A 22,306-nucleotide genomic window follows, 5' to 3' on the forward strand; every position below is an offset into this window, starting at 1 on the left:
TCAGTGAACATAAAAGAAAAGATACCTTCATCAAGGTACAACATTTACAACACAAATGATGGTCAATATATCAATATAAATCATAAGGATTACCAGCAACAAAGTTACAGTCATACAGTCATAAGTGGAAGGAGATGGGTGATGGGAACAATGAAAAGATTAATAGTAGTGCAGATTTAGTAATAGTTTGACAGTGTTGAGGGAATTATTTGTTTAGCAGAGTGATGGCCTTCGGGAAAAAGCTGTTCTTGTGTCTAGTTGTTCTGGTGTGCAGTGCTCTATAGCGTCGTTTTGAGGGTAGGAGTTGAAACAGTTTATGTCCTGGATGTGAGGGTGCAGTGATGCTGCAGCAGTTGTAATTGTGAAAAACAAGTGCCATTGTAACTTTGAACAGTCAATAAATAGACTGTCATAAGTCAAAAACTACCTGTATTTCATTACCCAACTAGGATAATATCATCTGTAAGGGGTTTGCTACCTACTGATACACCCTAGCTTTCCCTGCCATTCCTGGTGGGTGATGGGGTTTTCTCCTTGGTAGCTCTTTGATTAGGTTATTGTTTCCTGCTTGTTTGTCTGGTGTTAATCCCTGCTTATCTAGGTGTTGATTGCTGGAGAGAGAGCGTCTGGTCTCTTTGTTTGCTACTTAGCTTTTTTATTGTCTCATTTGAATGGGGTGTAAATGTGATTTGTTTCTATGTGTCTGTTGTGGGCCTGTTGTGGTCTGTTGTGGGCCTGTTGTGGTCTGTTGTGGTCTGTTGTGGGTCTGAATGTCAAGCTTCTACATAGAAATTCCCTAAGCATTTTTTGATTTAACTTGGTTTAGAATGCTTACAGTTTACTGTTGAAGCCATGGTTAAATCTGCCCATGGGATTTTTCATTGTGTCTTCTGATTGCTAGTAGTTGTTTAGGGATGTGCTCTGCTAGTCTATAGCTAGCGTATAAATAATAGTGGCTGATACAATTCTTACACCTTATGTTGTAGATGACTCTTGTTTTTTCTTCAGGGGCTGCTGGGTCTTTTGGTTTACTTAAGATGTTCTGGAGAGCTTTAGTTGATTTGCGTGCTACGGTGATGCTGTGTGATTGCAATACAGGTAGTCTGCGATTTACAATTCATTTAGTGACCATTCGAAGTTACAACATCACTGAGAAAAGTGACTTGGGACCGTTTTTCACACAACTGTTGCAGCATCCCCATGGTCATGTGATCAAAATTGAGGCACTTGTCAACTGGCATGTATTTATGACAGTTATAGTGGCCCAGGTCATGTGATCAACTTTTGCGACCTTCTGACAAGCAAAGTCAATGAGAAAAGCCAGAGTCACTTAACAAACGTGTTACTAACTTAACAGCTGCAGAGATTCGCTTAACACATGTGGCAAGAAAAGTCGTAAAATGGGGCAAAAAAACCCACTTAACGAATTTCCCATTTAACGTAAATTATGGGCTCAATTGTGATTGTAACTCAAGGACTACTTGTAGGCTGTTAGTTGTTTCAAAGATGTTTTCAATGTGCGGCAGTGTTATTGTTTTCATCCCTTGTGTTGGTTATGCTCTAGAGCAGGGGTCGGCAACCCGCGGCTCCGGAGCCACAACTGGCTCTGCCACGGCTCCCTGTCCCATCATTGGTTCCCTCCGCTGCTCTTATTTCTTTTCGGGACTCCAGCCCGAAGCGGCAGGAAGCCAAGGTTGCCTTATGCGTAAATGTGGCGTGAAGCTTCGCTCCTGCACTTTCCTCCCGCCCCCTTCCTCTCGTAACCCCCTGGCCGGCTCTGGCTGAGTTGGGAGCATGCGCAAGCACCGAGAGATCCTCTGTAAGCGAGCCGCTGCCCACCCCATGCGTGCCTTTCCTGAACTTTGGTGCTCGCTTGAGGAGGGTCTCCCCGCGCGTCCGCACACTCCTGGCTCAGGCACAGCTGTCCCGGGTGTCCTGAGGGGAGGAGGGGGAAGAGGGTCACCAGAATGTGCAGGAGCAAAGCTGGCCTGTACCTGCCCTCGTGCCACATTTGGACATAAGGCAGCCTTCGCTTCCTGCCACTTCAGGCTGGAATCTCCCTGTGCGTGCGAATGCTCCCGGCTCAGCCACAGCCAGCCAGGGAGTTAGAAGAGGACAGGGTGAGGAGAAGGACAGTCACCTGAAGGGAGGGGGGAGAAGAGAGAGAGAGAGAGAGTGATACACAGAGTGGGTGAGAGAGACACAGGGAGACACATACAGTGTGATACATAGAGAGGGTGGAGAGGGAGAAGGACAGAGGGGGAGAGAGATATAGAGAATAGTTTTGTGGCTGGGTAGGTGTGGCTACGTGGTCATGTGACTGGGTGGGAGTGAGTGACATCAAGTTGGCCACACCCACCCAGGTTTTGTGGCTCCCAGTGTGTTTTTTTCTTGTAGGAAACGGGTCCACGTGGCTCTTTGAGTGTTTAAGGTTGCCGACCCCTGTCCTAAAGCTATATAACTAATATAAGACACTAAGAATGTAAAATACGTTTATCTGTAATGCAGTAATAATGCAATAAAGACAAACAAGAATAGGCCTCGAGACATCTTTTCAGAATTCATCCTGAACAATATTAAAAACTTTTAAAGGAAATATTTGTAGCTTGGGATTGAAATGAGGGGTCCTTGATTCTCTCTGAGCTTGGCTTTTTTTTTTTTGCAGATATTTCATTTCCCAAACTAGGTAACATCATCAGTGCTCTCTTTTTATATACAATATAACCCCACTCCCTTCTAGTACTGATGATGTTACCTAGTTTGAGAAATGAAACATTTGCAAGAAGACAACCAAGCTCAGAGAGCACCAAGGACCCCATCATTAAAAACTTGCGTTCATAATAGTTTGCCAGCTGTAAGGCTTCCATTCTGAACTACCGTATTTTTCGGAATATCAGACACACTTTCCCCCCCCCTAAAAGAGGGTGAAAATTTGAGTGTGTCTTATATACCTGATTACGTATTTTTAGATCCATTGCCTTCCAGTTGTTAGGCAGAGGCAACAATGTGCTTGATCCCATTGGTCATCAGCCACAGGAAAACTGGTCAAATTATTAACAAATTCATGTCAAAGTTCTTCCCGGCAGCCTGAATTTGCTACTCCCAAGATCTTACAGTTCTTGCATAAAAGGAAGGAAAAACTTGTTACAAGCTGTTCCCCTTGTTTCTTTGGCAGGGATATATGGATTGTAATAGACCAGGTCCCATCTGAGCAGAAGGGTCTGAATTTGCTATTGGCCAGTAACACTGGGTGCCCCCCCCCCGCAAGACACCTGATAAGGTGGGTCTTTGACTCTTCTCCAAAGCACCTGAAAAGAAGAAAAGAATGAGAGGGAGATCCAACCTGGAAATAAAGAGAATTTTATTGAGGTTTTCAAGAAAAGATTGTACAACCCTTTACCCGGGATGGTATAAGGATTTCTGCTTTGGGCAGGGAGTTGGAGTAGAAGACCTCCAGGCTTCTTTCTAGTTCTACAGACATAAATGATACTTAATTGTAGAACAGGTAGTCCTCAACTTAAGACCACAATTGAGCCCCAAGTTATTGTTGCTAAGCAAGACAGCCCGGTTTTGCCTCATTTGATGACTTTTTTTGCCACCGTTGTTAAGTGAATCACTGCAGTTGTTAAGTTATGAGTACAGTTGTTAAGTGAATCCAGCTTTCCCCTTTGACTTGGCTTGTCAGAAGGTCGCAAAAGGGGGATCACGTGACCCCGGGACACAGCGACCATCATAAACACATACCAGTTGTCAAGCTTCTGAATTTTGATCAGGTGACCACGGGGATGCTGCAGTGGTCGTAAGTGTGAAAAACGATCGCAAATCCCTTTGTCAGTGGTGCCGTAACTTTGAACGGTCACTAAGCAAATGTTTGTAGGTCAAGGACTAACATGTATCTTGGGGAGGATTTCTTTTTTTTTTTTTTTTATTGAAAGAGTTTTAAAAAAACAAAAACATTTTTTCCCCTTTTTCCCCTCCTCCCAAAAAAAAAACACAACACCCCCCTCCCTCCCCCACCCCCCGGCTTCCCGGGTCAATCACAAGGTAAAGTCCAATCCAAATAACCACATCCAAAGCTTTTCGTCTCCCAACCCCCTCCCCATTACATAAAATAACTTTCTAATTATTCAAAGGCAATCTGATATTTCTTAATCTGATATCTGTTTTGTAGATAATCAATCCATTTTTCCATTCAATTAAATATCTTTCCTGCGTATTGTCTTTTAAAACGCTGAGATTTTAGCCATCTCAGCCAAATTAATAACTTTCAATATCCATTCTTCTATTGTAGGTATCTCTTCTTTCTTCCAGTATTGTCCAATCAACAGTCTTGCTGCTGTTATTAAGTTCAAAATCAATTTAGTCTCAATCCCTGTACAATCCATTATAATTCCCAAAAGGAAAAATTGTGGCAGGAACTTTATCTTCTTCTTCAGTACATTTTGAATAATCCACCAAATTCTTATCCAAAAGACCTTAATTTTCTTGCAAGTCCACCAAATATGAAAATATGTAGCATCATCACAATCACACCTCCAACATTTCGCTTGGATATTAGGATACATACATGATAATTTTTTGGGATCTAAATGCCATCTATAAAACATCTTATAAAAATTTTCCTTAAATTCTGTGCTTGTGTAAACTTAACATTTCTAACCCAAATTTTCTCCCATGTTTCCAACATTATTGGTTCCTGAATATTCTGTGCCCATTTTATCATACAATCCTTTACCAAATCCTTTTCCGAATCTATTTCAAGCAACACATTATACAATCTCTTTATATGCTCCTGGGTCTGATTTCTAATTTGCTTTATTAAATTTTCCTCCCTTTGCATTATACCAATTTTTTGATCTTCTTTCCATCTAGCACTTATTTGCCCATATTGAAACCAAGTATAATTCCTCCCTTCTTCATTTAATACCTGTAATGATTTTAATTGCAATCTACCTCCTTCAGCATACAAAAGTTCTTTATATGTAATCATTTCCTGTTTCTGTTCTATATTTATATTCTCTATTGCATGTCTAGGGCTCGCCATATAGGAATCTTGTAATCTAATTTATAGGAATATTTATTCCAGACCATAAAGAGCACTTCTCAACACATGATTCTTAAAAGCCCTATCCACTTTTTTCCATAAAATAAGTACGCATGCCATCCATATAACAAGTCATAACCTTCTATATTCAAAATTCTTTCCTCTGTTAAGTTAAACCAGTCACTTATTACTGAAAGGGTTACTGCTTCATAATATAGTTTAAAGTTAGGCATTCTTAAACCACCTCTTTCCCGTGAATCCTGTATTATTTTCATTTTAACCCTCGCCTTTTTACCCTGCCATATAAATTTATTAATCCCACTCTGCCAATCTTCCAAATTTTTATCCTTTTTAATTATAGGTATCATCTGGAACAGAAACAAAAATCTAGGTAACACATTCATTTTAATAGCCGCAATCCTTCCCAATAGGGATAACTGCAATTTCTTCCAGCCACTCATATCATTCTGAACTTTTTGCCATAGCAAGTCATAATTATTCTTATAAAGTTTCTTGTTCGATGAGCTAATATAGACCCCTAAATATTTAACCTTTTTTACTACCTCAAATCCTGTCATTTCCTCTAGTTTTTGTTTCTGTTGTATAGACATTGGGGAGGATTTCAAGAGGCAAGTTTATCTCTGTCTCATCTCATACTCAACAGGAAAGCCAGGGTTATTTTGAGTTTCTTTCTCACACCTCATTCCTTCTCCGAATTGTGTAATATTTTCTGCAGGTTCCCTCCTTAACAATTATTTCATATATTCCCCAAGGTGCTTCCCATATTCCTTAACAGAAGGGAAAGGGGGCAGGGAACCTTTTGCTTTTTCCTTTAATTTGGCAGGTCTGGTGCTTATGCCGGTCAGTTTTCAAGTCTCGTGAAATCTGGCAGCCTCATGTGAGGCGACAGGCCTGCTGACTCACTGCCGTAAGCCTTTCCAAACACATGCCTCTGTTACTCATATCGTGGCTGTTTCTTCCAATTCTTCATTATTCGAGGTGGTGAAATATTTTCTGAACTTCTCTTTAGGTAAATGCCTTGTAATAATTTTCCTAACAGAACAATTAAAGCAATGGAACAGCCTCCCTTTAGAACAGCGGTTCTCAACCTGTGGGTCGGGACCCCATTGGGGGTCGAATGTCGATTTGCCAGGGGTCGCCTAAGACCATCGGAAATATGGGAAGTATACTTGCGAGTCGAAGAATCTCGCTCCAATAGTTGACTTCACAAGCCAGCTGCAGGCTCTTCAAATCGCTAGCCGAATTTGGCTTCAGGCGCGATGAATTAAAAAAGAGAGAAATCTTTGCTCTGATGTCTCCCTCTCAAGCCAGCTGCAATCACTCCCAATCGCTAGCCTAATCTGGCTTCAGGCGCCATAAACTTAATAGGGGAGGAGTCTCCGCTTTAATGCCTCCGTCCTCAAGGCAATCGCAAGCAGTTCAGATCGCTAGCCAAGACGGCTTCAGGCGCGATAAATTCAAAACGAAAATAATTTTACGGCTGGGGGTCGCCACATCGTGGGGAATTGTATTAAAGGGGTCGCAGCACTATAAAGGTTGAGAACCACTGCTTTAGAAGTTTTGGGTGCTCCAACACTGGAGGTCTTTAAGAAGAGATCCGGCAACTGAACAGCCATTTGTTCAGAATGGTTTAGGACAGTGAGGGCGAACCTTTTCAGCACTCATTGCGCGGAAATGTCGTCTGCATGGCGCTCATCGGGGCCGTGCTCCGGAAAAGCTGAACTTCCGGGTTCTGGCGTGCATGCGCACCTGACAATCAGCTGGCCAGCGCGCATGCACACACCAGTTTTTGACACCGCCGCACACATGAAGGACAGTTGATCGTTGTGCGCACATGCACGCCAGAAACCCAGAAGACAAACAGGCAAGGCTGTGCGTGCCGGGCGACATGGCTTCATGTGCCACTTTGGGCACAGGTGCCACAGGTTCGCCATCATGGGCATAGGGTCTCCTGCTTGAGCAGGGGGTTGGACTAGAAGACCTCCAAGGCCCCTTCCAACTCTGTTATTCTGTAAAGAAGAATTTCCCAGACAGTCCATAGAAATATTTGATTGAGTTGAGTGTTTAGCATTTATCTAACCCTAACTGTGTACCACTTTAATTTTACTTAAACCTGTAGATATCTAAAGAAAATTAAATCATGGCAACTGGACCAAAGTTCATTAAAACTGACGTTTTTGTTGCTCATCCAAATAACTGAAAATTTTGGGGTGGCAGAGAGTTGTCTCAGTTTTAATAAACTTTGGTCCAGTTGCCACAATATAACAAACCTATTCTTCGATACTTTTATCCTGGATGATTGAGTCTTCATAGAGGTACCGGTAGTAGTTTTTAAAAAGTTCAGTCCAAAGGTGAAATAGGTTCTCATGGTAGGGAACACCTTCCTTCTCCAGAGAGGTTATATATATATATTTATTTATTTGCATTTATATCCCGCCCTTCTCCGAAGACTCAGGGCGGCTTACACTTTGTCAAGCAATATTAAAAGCAAGCTTCCAAAGGAGGGTGGGGAACAGTCAAAGAAACTAAGCTAGGTGAAGATTTGAGGAGGGTGGAGGGAAGGACACATACAGGAAAGAGAAAGAGGTTATAAAGGAAGGGCTATAAAGGAGGAGCATGGATAAATTGCCTGGGCTGTAGAACTGGTACCAAAGTGCCTCCTTGAGGGCTGTGTCCAATTTTCAGCCTTCACCCTTTAAGGAGAGTTCGGAGAAATCACAACAAATTGAAAGAAGGGCCAGGAAAGGGGATGGGAGAACTTGAAAACCTAAACCCTCTGGAGAAAGATTTAAGGAATTGTCTGTGGAGAGTCTCCGTCATCCAGGTCGTGGTCATCCCAGAGGTGCTTTTTCATGAAGCAACTGGACTTCTCTGTTTTTTCTTTGAAGAGGTTTCGCTTCTCATCCAAGAAGAATCCATGCATCCCATGGATGGGGCTTCGCTTGTTTGTCCGGTTTCTGGCATGCTTTGGACCAGTGCCAATCAATGGACCCGGGGTTGGGGACTCCTGTCCTAAGAGACAGCTTGATAGCTCAAAATTAATTGAGCTGTCTTTAAGATTCCAAATAACTGGAAATTTTGGGGAGGCAGAGAATCAGTAAATGTCATTCTGTGGTTTGTGCCAAAGAACCTCTGGCTTGTGGTGTGAATACAGCCATTGGCTGAATTTCCACAGCACACTACAACTGTGTAGATTTGTGGGATCCCGTTGATTGTCTTCACACATTGAACAAACGGGGTCCTCACTTAATATGGTTTGTTTTAGTGTAATGTATTGCAGATTGTTTTGCCAACCCAGATCTACCGAGCTCTTTTAATCTTCCCCAAAGGATTTTTTTAATAAAATATCTGGATTGCCAAGGAATGTCAAGGAAATAGCTTGAATAGCTGCATCTTCTCATAATTCTTGGGTTTGGGGGCGTATGCCAAGAACAAAGAACCCTCCTTGCAAGGAGAGTCACTACATCTCCCAAATCTGCAGAGGGCTGGAAACAAAAAGGCCTTTGAGCCGAGGCTGAATAGAACCTTTTAAATTTAGCCCTGTTTCTCCAAAAACCACCAGTCGCTTATTTGTAAATTGGGCACGACAGGCACCAATCTACCGTCTGGGTCACTTACATTTTGGCTGCCGGGACTCTTTACCAATAGCAAAGCTCACAAGACCCCAAATTTACTCCCTTTCATTGGAGAAATCGATGGGGGGATCCCATGAAAATACAACAATTAAAGGGCTGTTGAAGGAAACCGTAGCTTTTTGTCCTTCTAGTTGTGCTTCACCTTTCCTGAATCCCTAGAGCTTTGTGGAAACCGAATGCTGCCTTGTACCCAGCTCCAGTGAGGCTGAAAGGAAGAGACCGTCATTATAGGTAGCCCTGGACTTACAACCGTTCGTTTAGTGACCAGTCAGAGTTAAAACAGTGCTGAAACTTAGTTGGCTTATGAGCATTTGTCACACTTCACAGACTAGAACTCAGCATCTCCTGATGATTGGTCCAAAGTCACCCAGCTTTTGTGCTTAGTGCAGGACTAAAACTCATTGCTTCCTGGGGATTGGCCCAGAGTCACCCAGCCAGCTTTTGTGTCTAAGGTGGGACTAGAACTCCCAGTCTCCTGGTGATTGGCTCAAAGTCACGCAGGCCAGTTTTCGGGCCTAGGACAGGACTAGAAATCACCATCTGTTGTGTCTTGCCCGCCCTCAGAGCAGCCGGGGCCTTCTTACCTGCTCCCCAACACTGAGGAATGTATGCCTTCCGGCCCAAGTCCTGGCTCCATGCCCCCACAAACTGCAGAAGAAGGAGCATCTCCCTGCCCCAGCCCTGACTCCATGCCCAGACAAACTGCAGAAGAAGGAGCACCTCCCGGCCCCAGCCCTGACTCCATGCCCAGGCAAACGGAGCAGCTAGACCCCTCCCCCTCCTCCACAGCAGGTGAGCCTGAGGAGGGTTTACTCCCAACAACAGCTGATTGGAGTGACCCTCGCATCAGAAGATTGGATAGGCGGAGGCAACAGAGGGAAGGGAGGGGCAGGCCTTAATGAGTGCTGAGTCATGGAGCCACACCCCATGGCCTATATAAAGGAGCTACTTTCTGGCAGTCTCTGAGTCAGGCAAAAGTCAAACTTATCTTGCTGAAGTCACTTACTGGTCTCCTGCCTGCTCTGAGGACTTTGCTAGGACTTTGGGCAGAGCTGCAGAGGCAAGCCTGATTCGGATTTCCCGGACCCAGCTGTCAGCGGAGGAGTGGGACACGACACCATCTATGAGAGTAACAACTTTTACAAAACATGATGCGTCTCATTCTTTGGATAGCGAGAAAACATCACTTTGCAAATACGACATGACATGGTTCAAAAACCAAAAAAACCCCATATTTCTCCAGACTGTTAATCGGCTGAATTTGCGAACAAGAAGTAAAAGAGCCTCTACTACACAAATTCAGTTGTGATCCATCATCCTGCTCGGTGTAGCTTTCAGCTATCAGTACGGCCTATTTATAGAGAGAAGATTGTCTTGCGTATGGAGGAATAATGCCAACAAGTGGCCAGCCAATACAGCTTCTCTCTGTGTTTTATGTGCCGACTTAAAATTGTAATAACAAGCTGCCCCAGTTGCTACAGGCCTTGGCAAAAAATCATCTGTTTTGGAATTAAGTTGACTATGGCGCTAACAGAACATCTTGTTTTTCCTGATCTATTTTGCCTCAGTTGTGGTTTCCGACCATCTCACCAAAAATTAGAAAACAACGCTTTAACACTTATCTTAAGACTAGTCACTCGTCTTAAATTTGATTTTAAGATCAGGCGTATAAAATTAGCTATTTCCTGTTGGCTATTTAGCTTACGAATTTTGCAGTACAGATAGTCCTTGATTTACAGCCTTTTGTTTAGTGACAGTTCAATATGACCATTTGTCAAGCCTGCAACCATTCCAGCAATCCCAATGTTGTGTGATCAAAATTCAGTTGCTTGGCAACTGGCGTGAACTTATGACGGTTGCAGTGTCGCTGGGTCACGTGATCATTTTCTGTGAGCTTCTGACACCCAAAGTCAATGGGGAAGCCAGATTCACTTAACGACCGCATGGCTAACTTAACAACAGCAGTGATTCCCTTAACAGCTGTGGCAAGAAAGGTGGTAAAATGTTGGATTTTGCAAATAGAGCCCAGTTTTAAGGCAAATTATGACTGTGTCCATGTTTCAATCAGAATGGAGCTAGAAGGGACCTTGAAGGTCTTCTAGTCATATCTAGGGGCACACGAGCATTGCCCTAGGTCAGCTCCAGCGTGCATGGGTGCGCCGGCCATAGGGGAGGAGCGCAGGGGGGTTATGCGCACATGCGCGGGGGGCGGAGCACATTGAATTATCAGTGTGGGCACGCGAGCGCGTGACACCACTCCGCACTCCTCCCGCTTTTGGCACGCAATGGCAAAAGTTAGCCATTGATGCCCTATGCCATTGGCTAACTTGCTAAATACATCTATCTTCAACTTATGACTGCAATTAAGCCAAACATTTCGTTGCTAAGCGAGAAATTTGTTAGGTAAGTTTTGACCCATTTTACAACTTTTCTTGCCACATCTTTTAAGTGAATCAATGCAGCTGTTAAATTAATAACACAGTTGTTAAGTGAATCTGGCGCTTCCCCATTGACTTTGCTTGTCAGAAGGTCACAAAAGGAGATCATATGACCCCGAGACACTGCAGCTGTCATACATGTGAGTCACTTGTCAAGCATCCGAATGTAAATCACGTTATCAAGGAGATGCTGCAACGGTCATAAGTCTGAAAAACGCTCATAAGCCACTTTTTTCGGTGCCATTCTAACTTGGAACGGTCCCTAAGCAAACTGTTGTAAGCCAAGGACTCCCTGTAAATTAAACACATTTTTTAAAAGTTGACTAAATTGGAAATAGTTTAGATTCAAAAACTCTGCTAGGCAGCCATCTAATTCAGAGGAAAAATCCCTCTAGATTAAATATGTTGAAACTCCCCAGATTGGTGGATCTTTCATGCCAAAGTTGAAAAGTAGATAAAGAATTGCAAAGTTGGTTAATTTGAATCTAGGTTTACAATTGGAATCAGAGTTGAAAATGTGTGTTAAGTGCCTGTTAAAAAGCATGACCAGGGATCAGAGATATGTCAGGCCTGGAAGCCATCTTTACATTGGATCTTCCGGCTTGCCACATTTACTGCTGTGGGAAACTGAGAAGAGGGATTGTATAAAGCAGGGGAGATATGTAGTCATAATAACATTCCTTTCTCTGAGAGTCAAGGACATCTGGTCTTGCACCTGCAGGGGTGGGACTGTGAGGCATCTCCAGTTGGGATGGTGCATTGATTGGGCCATGTGATGGACACGTGGGTGCTGGGCAGGGTCTTGGATTTTCCTTTGGGTGGGGAAAACCTGGAAGCTTTCAGATTTGGGTTTCCCCAGATGTGCCAATATGACATCTCTAATAAAATGGAACTTTGAGGAACTTCTAGCCTCGGGGTCGTCTTTCGTTGGGGATGTTACTTGGAACCCTGACATTATAATTATGAAAAAAACTGCTGGTTTTATTTGCTTGTACTTGCTGATATGGAGATGAAATGTAAACTGTCAGCCCCGATAACCGATTTTGGTCTAACAGTGTAATAATCAAAGTCAAGGCAAGCAAGGTCATTAATGCAATTTAAAATCCGCTGATCATTCCCTCCCCTTTAAGGGTAAAAATAGCCTTCAGGACCGTTCTTGAAAGGAGCTGAATCAGCTCCTAAAGATTCTAGGGCATCTCTAACTTGATGTTAAGTCATATTTCAAGTTTTAATGAAAACAAATACAAAAAAACCCCTGGTTAAATAATTGTGTTGCATACAGTACAATAACTTCTGTGTTTAAATACCTAAATAATTCATGTAATATCAAACAAGAAAAATATACTTTTATTAGAAAGGATGATGGAATCCTGCTGACCAATGAATAAGCCATGAGTTAAGGAATTGAACTGACACACACACACACCCCGACCAGTCACGTCAATAAAATCCACCCTGGTTTGCCATTGTAGTGGTGTTTCTATTTTATTTTCGTGTCTACCCTTAAGCCTTCCAACCTTTTTAAAACAATTTGCAGTTGAGCAGAATAAATATGTTGAAGACATGGCTTGATGTACAAGTTGCCTAAGTAAGGTTTGAAGAGAGCTTTCAAAAGAATGCAGTGGTAATCAGCTATTAGAGATTAATATCTTATAACCCACTAGATTATAGATTAGAATAGATTATAACCCACTAAAACTCCCTGGAGAAGAGCCTAATGCTGGGAATGATGGAGGGCAAAAGAAGAAGGGGACGGCAGAGAACGAGGTGGCTGGATGGAGTCACTGAAGCAGTGGGCGGGAGCTTCAATGGACTCCAGAGGATAGTAGAGGACAGGAAGGCCTGGAGAAACATTGTCCATGGACATGGCTTCGCAACTAACAACAACAACAACAGATACCTGGATGGGATTTAAGTTAGACTAGGATAGTGATGGCGAGCCTTTTGGGCTCAGTGTGTCCAAAATTTGGAAAATGCCTAATTTGACTCTGCTGGTCCCTCCCCTCCCCGCCTCTGTCCTGTCCTCGCCTATCTCTCACTCCTGTCTCTCATTCCCTCTCTACCCCCCCATCTCTCCTCTCCCTCCCTCATTTCCCTTCTCTCACCTTTCTCCCCCCCCCCCCAAACGAATCTAGAAAATCTAGGACAGCATACCACAGCCAACTCACCACAGGACAAGTTTTTTTTTTTTAATTTACATTTATATCCCGCCCTTCTCCGAAGACTCAGGGCAGCTTACATTATATAAGGCAATAGTCTCATCCTATTTGTATATTTATATACAAAGTCAACTTATTGCCCCCCCAACAATCTGGGTCCTCATTTTACCTACCTTATAAAGGATGGAAGGATGGAAGTTGTGCAGGACAAGAGTTACACTAACTTCGAAGAAATGACAAAATAGAATCATTAAAAGAAAGGTTGCAAAAGGAAGGACAACCTGAAATGCCGATGACAAAAATCAAAATATTTTTCTGAATTATTTTAAATAATTCAATAACATTGTTGAATTGTCCCATGGCGAGCTGACCATGGTGAACAAGCCATGGTGAATTGAAAGCGATAAGTTGGCTGCGGCAAGTTGTCCCACTCCCATTGAACCTCGGTAGCGCAGTGGTTAGAGCGCAGTACTGCAGGCTACTTCTGCAATTTGGCAGTTCAAATCCCACCAGGCACCAGGTTGACTCAGCCTTCCGTCCTTCCGAGGTTGGTAAAATGATTGTTGGGGGCAAGAGACTGGCTCTGTAAACCCCTTAGAAAGGGCTGTAAAGCACTAGGAAGTGGTAGATAAGTCTTAAGTGCTATTGCTGTTCTGAATCTAGGCGTTCTGAACAGCTTCACTTGCTAGCAGCCCCAAGGCTGGGCCAGAAGTGGGGAGCCAGGCCTCCTCTTCATCCCTGGTACCACTGTTGCCTCTCAAAAAGACACACGCAGGCCCTGTTCTCAACCAGCCTCCAAAAACCACACGTGAACAAGGCCTGCTTTCGAGAATAGTTGTGGCATGTTGATGAGCCCCAAAACCTTGGGCTGTGTCACCTTTGACACAGCCAGTGTCATAGATTCACCATCCCTGGACTAGGCTGTGGAACTCAGGTATTTGGAAACCCCAGTGGACATGTCTCCATAGTCACCAGCAGCCAAGCTCTCGCAACTCTCAATTTTGAATCACAATCTCATTTGCAGGATATCTAGGCCACTCCAACCAACCGTTTGGACACAGCGCCGCTCCCTTAATCTGACTTAAAGTTGAAATACGTACCTGGGAGTCCAAAGTTAAATCCAGAACCACACAGCCTTCTTATAAAGCAGGGCTTTGGGCCGTTCCTGGTGCATGCATTAAGCTGAACCGGTGTCTAGAGTGGATGTCTTCGTACGTCATGTGCTATAAGTCTTCTGAAGGTTGCTAACTCTGCTTTTTAAAAATGTCTTTCAGATTCTCAATGGCTTCTAAGAAGTCGGGGTCTGATTTTCACGGTAAGTGAACGGCCAGGGCTGGATCTGTGTTACCCATCTGGATGTAGTTTCTCCCTGGTTATTAAAATGAAGGATTCTGTCCATAGGATTTAATTACTCATGGAAACTTAATAGGCTTTAGAAATAGTCTTCGCCTTTTGACCATAACTGAGCCCAAAATTTCTGTTGCTAAACAAGAGAGTTGTTAAGCGAGGTTTGGCCCATTTATCACCTTTCTTGCCAAACTTGTTAAATGAATCATTGCAGTTGTTAAGATATTAAGATGCTTGTTAAGTGAATCTGGCTCCCCCATTGACTTTGCTTGTCAGAAAGTTGCAAAAGGTGATTGATCACATGACCCAGGGACACGACATAAATACAAGTCAGTTGCCAAGCTTGCAGATTTTGACCACACAACGGCAGGGATGCTACAATGGTCATAAGCATGAAAAATGATCATGTGACTTTTTCCCGTGCCTTTGTAAGCCTAAATCGTCACTAAGCAAATGGTTGTAAGTCAAGGACTTACTGCGTACTGAAGCAGTGGGCAGTTTTGCAGATGTGCGAGTTGGCCTTTATATTAAGGGGAAAAAACTTTACAACTAGAGGTCTGATTAGTAAAAGAGCTATAGTCCACGCAAGCCCTTTCCACATTTTTTAAAAGTTGTGTTTCTTTTAAAAAGGATTGTAGGCGCTATAACATTTAGTAAGCTTTGGGAGTTTCCGACGATGTTTTTTCTCTTCAGATAGAAAGTGCATTAATTTGGAATGCCGTTGGGAATAAACCACAACTTTCTTGGCAGATCCTTCGTAGGATGCCATCGGGAAACGTAAACCCTTGCGTCTCTTGTTTGTGCCATGATTTGCTTTGCTCAAAGCTTAATATTGATCCTTCAGATGATCAGACACACTTTTTAAGGTCAGGGATGGGAGGTAGAGATTTGAACCGGGCCCTTCTGGGCCACCCTTACTCTGCGCAGCCTTGGCTTGTGCAGGTGGGAAGAGTCACATCAAAGGAGAGACTTGGAATAAAACCTGGAGTCATGCTTGTCCTTGGAAGTACCTGGAAAGTCAAGGTATGCTTAAGCAGGAGCTTCTTCCCCAGAATCTATTTCCGGGCTTGGTTCGGTCCATCTGCATCCCGTAGAGAAGGCGATGCCTCTGTCTCAAAGCAGAGTCAGGAGGAGTTGGTTAGTCTCAGAGACCTTGGAATAATCTTTCAACAGATCTGCAGCAGGGCAGATCTCTTCTACCTGTTTGATAGCCACAGCTGATTGTTTTTTAAAAAACTGGGTTGGTGAATATATTATTTGTGCCAAAATGGAGAGGCAAATCAGAAATGTGTTTGTGAGACAGAGAAAAAAACAAGACCTATTTCTGTATTAACTCGGCATATGCTCGGAAGCAGACCATTTCTTAATTTTTCCATTGTTACTACAGAGAGTATTTTGCATCTGGTCTCGATTGTACATTTTTGGGTATGAATAAACAACAGGAGTTTTCCTAAGCAAGTGATGCAGAGTATGTGCTATGCAGGTAGTCCTTGACTTGTGACAAGTCCTTTAGTGACTGCTCTAGAGCAGGGGTCTCCAACCCTTGCAACTTTAAGCTTGGCGGACTTCAACTCCCAGAATTCCCCAGCCAGCTAAGCTGGCTGGGGAATTCTGGGAGTTGAAGTCCACCAGGCTTAAAGTTGCCAAGGTTGGAGACCCCTGCTCTAGACTGAGTCAAATGTTTTAACTATTATTTTACACAAAGCAAACTGGATAAGTAGAAGATCTCCGTTGATCAATAGCTGCTAAATCACAGTCTGACTTCTTCCTTTCAGGGCCCTTCAGTTACCTTGATGATGTTCCATTTAAGATAGGAGAAAAGTTCAGAAGACCAGCGAAAGTTGGCCTCCCTATTGGTTTCTATTTGCCGGACTCTCCACAGCTGATAAGGGAAGCCCAGGTGAGTCAGAAATTCTGGACATTTTTTAAAATAAATGATGCTTTAACCTGTTTAATCTGCTTTAATCCGCAATTCTCATGATAAGGAACATAGAGTACATTATAGTTCCTGACTCATATCTCTGATGAAACTCACCTCAGTTTAAAGCTCTTCTTTAGTTGACCTCGTTGGGTTGATTCCTTCTGTTCCCTTAAAACAGAACCGCTTCGATTTATCCTCAGGTCTGCTGGGTTGTTTGTAGAAGCCAAATAACAAAACAACAGCTCTGCCGTTCAAGTTGTCAGTACCTCTTTGTTAATTACCAGGGAGAACCTATGTGGAAGTGGCAGTCAAAGGAAGACATCCTCTTTGGTTTTGAAGTTCCTCTTCTTTTGAAGATTTTTAGATTGGTAGGGAAAACAATGTTCTGATGTCTCCTCACAGCCAAGGTGTTTTTCATACTTCATACTTGGCCTTTGCAGAAGTCATCTTACTTAATAAGGGCTCCTTATTTGGCTCTCAATCAACTGCCCAAAAGGAGCTGACGGTGTAGCATTTATCAATAGGTGCTTTTCCTTTACAGGAAATATCTTAGCTTTTGGAGTACTCCAGGATGTGGGGTCCTTGGTGTTCTCTGAGCTTGGTGGTTTTCTTGCAGGCGGTTCACAATCCAGCTGGGTAATGTAAGGTCATCAGGGTTAGCAGCGAGAGGGGGGCTGTTTGCTTGTATTTTATATACTAATATATAAAAGTGAGAGCAAATCACATTCCCCTCTAACACTGATGATGTTATCTAATTGGGTAATGAAATGTCTGCAAGAAAACAAGGAAGTTTGGAGAGCACCAAGGACCCCATGCTCATTGTCCTCCTCCTCCTCCTCCTCCCTCTCTCTCCTTTTTTTTCTTCCTCCTCCTCTCTCTTTTCCTCCTCCTCCTTTCTTTTCTTCTTTTCCTTCTCCTCCTCCTCTCTTTTCTTCTCTCTTTCCTCCTCTTTTCCTCCTCCTCCTCTTTTCTTCTCTCTTTTCCTCTTCCCTCTCTCTCCTTTTTTTCCTCCTCCTCTCTCTTTCCCTCCTCTTTTCTTCTCTCTTTTCCTCCTCCTCCTCCCCCTCCCTCTTTCTAATTTTCTTCATCTTCCTCCTCCGCCTCCATCTCCACCATCACCAGTCCTCCTCCGTTCTGCAAACCTCCATCCCGTCTAGCACTGATGATGTTACCTAACTGGGTCATGAAACACCTGCAAGAAAAACCACCAATCTTAGGGACCCCCAAGGACCCCTCAAGTACAAAATCTTCTCTTTCATTGATTTTCCATTTCTTTCTCTCTCCTCAGTATGACTTCTCTCTCGAAAGGAAAACAATCGAGTGGGCCGAGAACATTAAAAGGATCCAAGCTGTCCAGCAAGAAACGGAGCGGAAAGCCAAGGAGACCCTGGCCAATGTGAAGGGGGCGTCGGAGGAACACCTGCCCGAGGGTTGCGGCCTGGGAGCTGCCCTGCCTCTCCCCATCAACCCCATCCTGGCCGGCCTGCATCACAACTCCATCCTCACTCCCACCCCGGCCAACAGCAGCGCTCTGAAGCAAAAAGTCTTGAGTCCCCCCCACACCAAGGCCGACTTCAACCCCGCGGACTTCGAGTGTGAAGAAGACCCCTTTGACAAGTTGGAGCTGAAGACCCTGGACGACAGGGAAGAACTCAAGAACATCCTCCAGATCCATGTCGACACCACGGGGCCGATTGTGGCCCAACTGCTCGACGGCGGCTTGCCCAAAGTGGCGCCTCCGTCGGTCCTGCAAGACCAGGAGGTCTTGGCCTCTTTGGAAAGGGCAGCTTTGGACCTCAAGCCCCTTCACAAACCCAACGGACTCGTGACCTTGCCCCAGCTGGGCGGGTGCGAGAAAGTGTCCCTCTCGCCCGTGACGTCGGTCAGCAACATCAAGTCCCTCTCCTTCCCGAAGCTGGATTTGGATGAGAGTGACTTGCAGACGGCAAGGCTGGTGAACACCTACCGCGCGCACAATGGCACTTTCCTGGGTGCTTTACCGGACAAAGCCAATGAACTGAACGGACACCATGGGATCGGGGCTCCCACCTTCGGCGTGGACCCTGGCCTAGACACGCGAACGTTATCCTCCGTGTCCAGAGGTCCTTCCCAACCCACCTCCGTAGCATGTACAGAAGACATTCCGGCTCTCACTACAGCCACAGCGGTAAGCACTGCACAACAGAGGAAGTGCGCTGGGGTGGTTAGAGCATGAGCTTTGATGAGAAGAAGAGGAGGAGGGGTCGTGATGGTCGGGGCTGTATATTTTTTTCTTTCACAATTGTTATTTTGTTCAAAACATTAAAATCCAAAGGGGGGGGAAATCAAACAGACACAGAACAAAACTAAACAAAAGCAATACATTTGTGGCTGTTTTGTATTAAATACCACTTTATAAGGCCTTGGGAAGGCCACACTTGGAATCCGACATCCAGATTTGGTCACCACGATGTAAAAAAGATGTTGAGACTCTGGAAAGAGTGCAGAGAAGAGCAACAAAGATGATGAGGGGACTGGATGCTAAAACATATAAAGAACGGTTGCAGGAACTGGGTATGTCTAGTTTAATAAAAAGAAGGACTAGGGGTGACATGATAGCTGTGTTCCAGTATCTCAGGGGCTGTCCCAAAGAAGAGGGAGTCAAGCTATTCTCCAAAGCACCTGAGGGCAGGACAAGAAGCAATGGGTGGAAACTAATCAAGGAGAGAAGCAACTTAGAACTAAGGAGAAATTTCCCAACAGTTAGAACAATCAATCAGTGCAACAACTTGCCACCAGAAGTTGTGAATGTTCCAACATTGGAAGTTTTTAAGAAGAGATTGGATAACCATTTGTCGGAAATGGTATATAGGGTTTCCTGCCTAAGCAGGGGGTTGGACTAGAAGACCTCCAAGGTCCCTTCCAACTCTGTTATTCTAAATGGTATGATCTTCTAAATGGTATAAATAAAGCCATGTTCCCCAATCTGGACCGATTTTTGGAAGGAAGAAATTAAGTAGGTGATGGAATACAGATAATCTTCTACTTACAACTCATTTAGTGACCGAAGTTACTGTGGCACTGAACCTTACCCACCCAGACCCCCGTTTCACACCTGCAGCTGGAAGGAGGGCAGAGGAAGGTAGTTAAAATAGGGGAGTCAGCATTTTCCATAAGGAAAAACAGGATAATTTTTAATTATCCTTAGCATATGTCAGCCTCTTTTTTTTAATGGTGGATGGACATCCTATCCAGGCCTCCTTCATCAGTCAGCTCTCTGAGCTCTGATCCTGTTTTTACAGGATCAGAGCTAATGGTTACAACAGCACTTTGTTTTTTTTTTCCTTTGTAACTTCGAATGAATAGTTGTAAGTTGAAGACTTCCTTGTATTCTTTTTATCACTCGGAACAATTTGGTCTCAATCAGCAAACTTGGTTATACCTCTAGTCACCTCTGATTCCAGGTGGTTTGTAAGAACAGGTAGCCCTTGACAGTTCATTTAGTGACCGTTTGGAGTTACAATGGCAGTGAAAAAACCTGACATGACTGTTTTTTCACACTTCCAACCCTTACAGCACCCCTGTGGTCATGGAACCAAAATTCAGAGGCTGGCTGGGGAATTCTGGGAGTTGAAGTCCACAGAGTTCCAAGTTGCCAAGAACGAGAAATACTGGTGCCCATATACCTACCTTCCTGCATGGGAAATAGTAATTGCTGAGTTAGCCCAACCCTCTGCAGTGAAGGGAGAGTGGATTTTCCTGTAGAGCCTGCATGAATTAAACTCTAATCCTGTCGATCTTGTAGGAATTATTTTTATTAACTCTGCTTCTTTGAAATTCGGGTTTTGCCCCTGTGGGCTTGGTCTAGCGGTTTTATCTTGTAAAGCTTTTTTTGTGGGCTTTTTATGCTTTGGTATGAAGACCTGGGCAAATTTGGGACTGTGGGGAGCCGTGGTGGCGCACTGGTTAGAATTTCGTATTGCAGGCTAATTCTGCCAACTGCCCGGAATTTGATTCTGCCCTGCTCAAAGTGGACTCAGCCTTCCATCCTTCTGCGGTCAGTAAAATGAGGACCCAAATTGTTAGGGGCCATAGGCTGGCTCTGTAAAGCACTGTGAAGCGGTATATAAGTGTTATTGCTAAGTTCTGTCTGTCTGTCTATATCTATCTATCTATCTATCTATCTATCTATCTATCTATCTATCCATCCATCCATCCATCCATCCATCCATCCATCCATCCATCTATCTATCTCCATCCAACCATCCATCCTGAAAATAAGCTCTAGCCTGGTTTTTAAGTGTGCACCTAATATAAGCCCTACCCCAAAAATAAGCCCTAGTGAAGGGAGGCATGGCCAGCACAGGAGGCGGTGAGCGTGCATGGGCCGATGGTCTCTGTCAGCAGCTGCAGCCCGTGCAGTGCAGGTGTGTCGATTACCTGTCCAATAGGCAGAGGCGGGGGAGGCACACGATCTGGATGTGCCGCAGGAAAGCTGAGAGTCAGTGGCCTGGAGTGGTAGCCGGCCGCAGGAGGCTTGTCTTCACAACTCTCAGCTTGCCTTCCGTCCCTCGCCACTGCTGCCATCTGCTGCCGGTGCCAACGCTCGAAGACGAGCCCCTCATGGCTCTAGCCCTCCGATTTGGCTTTCCTGTGGCCTGTGTGGTGCATCAGGATTGCCTGCCTCCCCCCACTCCCCGGCACCTCTGCCTCCGTCTGCTGCTTGGACAGGAAATCAACTCACCTGCACTGCATGGGCTGCGCACCTCAGGGACTGGCGGGCTGCAGTTGCTGTTGGATACCGTCTGTCCCCACTCGCTTGCTGCCTCTTGTGAGTCTGTTGGGAGGGTGGGGCATCCAGCCCAGCTAATCACCCTGAAATCATGTTTCCCCAAAAATAAGCCCTAGTGCTTATTTTGGAGCCCCCCAAAATATCAGACCAGGTCTTGTTTTTGGGAAAACACGGTCCTTTAAGAAAGCAAGTCAGCAGCTGAAAGTTAACATCAGGTTTTTAGTTCTACACTGATTCAAAGCCGAACGTTTTATGAACTCTCAAGCGCTTTCAAATGGTTTTCTGAGAAGCTCAGCCTCAGGCCTGTAAAATGCTTTCTGGTTGTTACCCTTTGAAGTTTGAGCTCATGATCTTTTTTGTTTTGGCAATGGACAAATTGACTGGACCTCAAGCCAAGCTCTTCTCTCTTTTTGACTAATTTCACTTTAAAGATGCAAGGGAGATGAGCAGCTCCAAAATGTAACGGTTGAATAAATAGATAAGTAGCTGGATTGTCAGGTGGAAGAGAGAGACTGGGGCCAGGCAATAGTTCAAAAGCACTGCAATTTAATTTCATGTTACCTTTACAAGAACCTGATCTACTAACAGGCAATGCGAATTGGCGCCAGATGACCGTCAGTAGAATTCAAGGTGGGCTGGACTTAGATATCTTGTGGGAGCGAAGAGACTCGAGACTTATGACATGCTGGTCCTCTCCTACAGGGATGGATGAATAGATAGATAGATAGATGGATAGATAGATGGATGGATGGATGGATGGATGGATGGATGGATGGATGGATGGATGGATGGATGGATGGATGGATGCAGAGAGAAGAGCTGAAGAGAGAGAAGAGGTAGATATAGTTAGGAGAGACAAACAGATAAAATAGAAGTAGGTACATAGGTAGATGATAGATGATGGATGGATAGGTAGACGAGATAGATAAGGTAGGTAGAGGTAGGTAGGTGGATGGATTGATGGAGAGAT

The 22,306-nt window shown here is 44.3% G+C and overlaps 1 protein-coding gene across 1 annotated transcript in view; it reads left to right on the forward strand.

The window, feature by feature from the left end:
* UBAP1 (ubiquitin associated protein 1) overlaps positions 1-22,306 on the forward strand; it is a 37,272-nt gene that overhangs the window by 8,558 nt on the left and 6,408 nt on the right. Inside the window, exons 2-4 of the mRNA XM_058171957.1 lie at positions 14,572-14,612; positions 16,420-16,544; positions 17,854-18,732. Coding sequence (XP_058027940.1) covers positions 14,579-14,612; positions 16,420-16,544; positions 17,854-18,732 — 1,038 coding nt within the window. The 5' untranslated portion in view covers positions 14,572-14,578. The remainder of the gene's footprint in view (positions 1-14,571; positions 14,613-16,419; positions 16,545-17,853; positions 18,733-22,306) is intronic.

This window comes from Ahaetulla prasina, chromosome 2 (assembly GCF_028640845.1).
Source record: "Ahaetulla prasina isolate Xishuangbanna chromosome 2, ASM2864084v1, whole genome shotgun sequence".
In the NCBI taxonomy this organism is placed as follows: domain Eukaryota; kingdom Metazoa; phylum Chordata; class Lepidosauria; order Squamata; family Colubridae; genus Ahaetulla; species Ahaetulla prasina.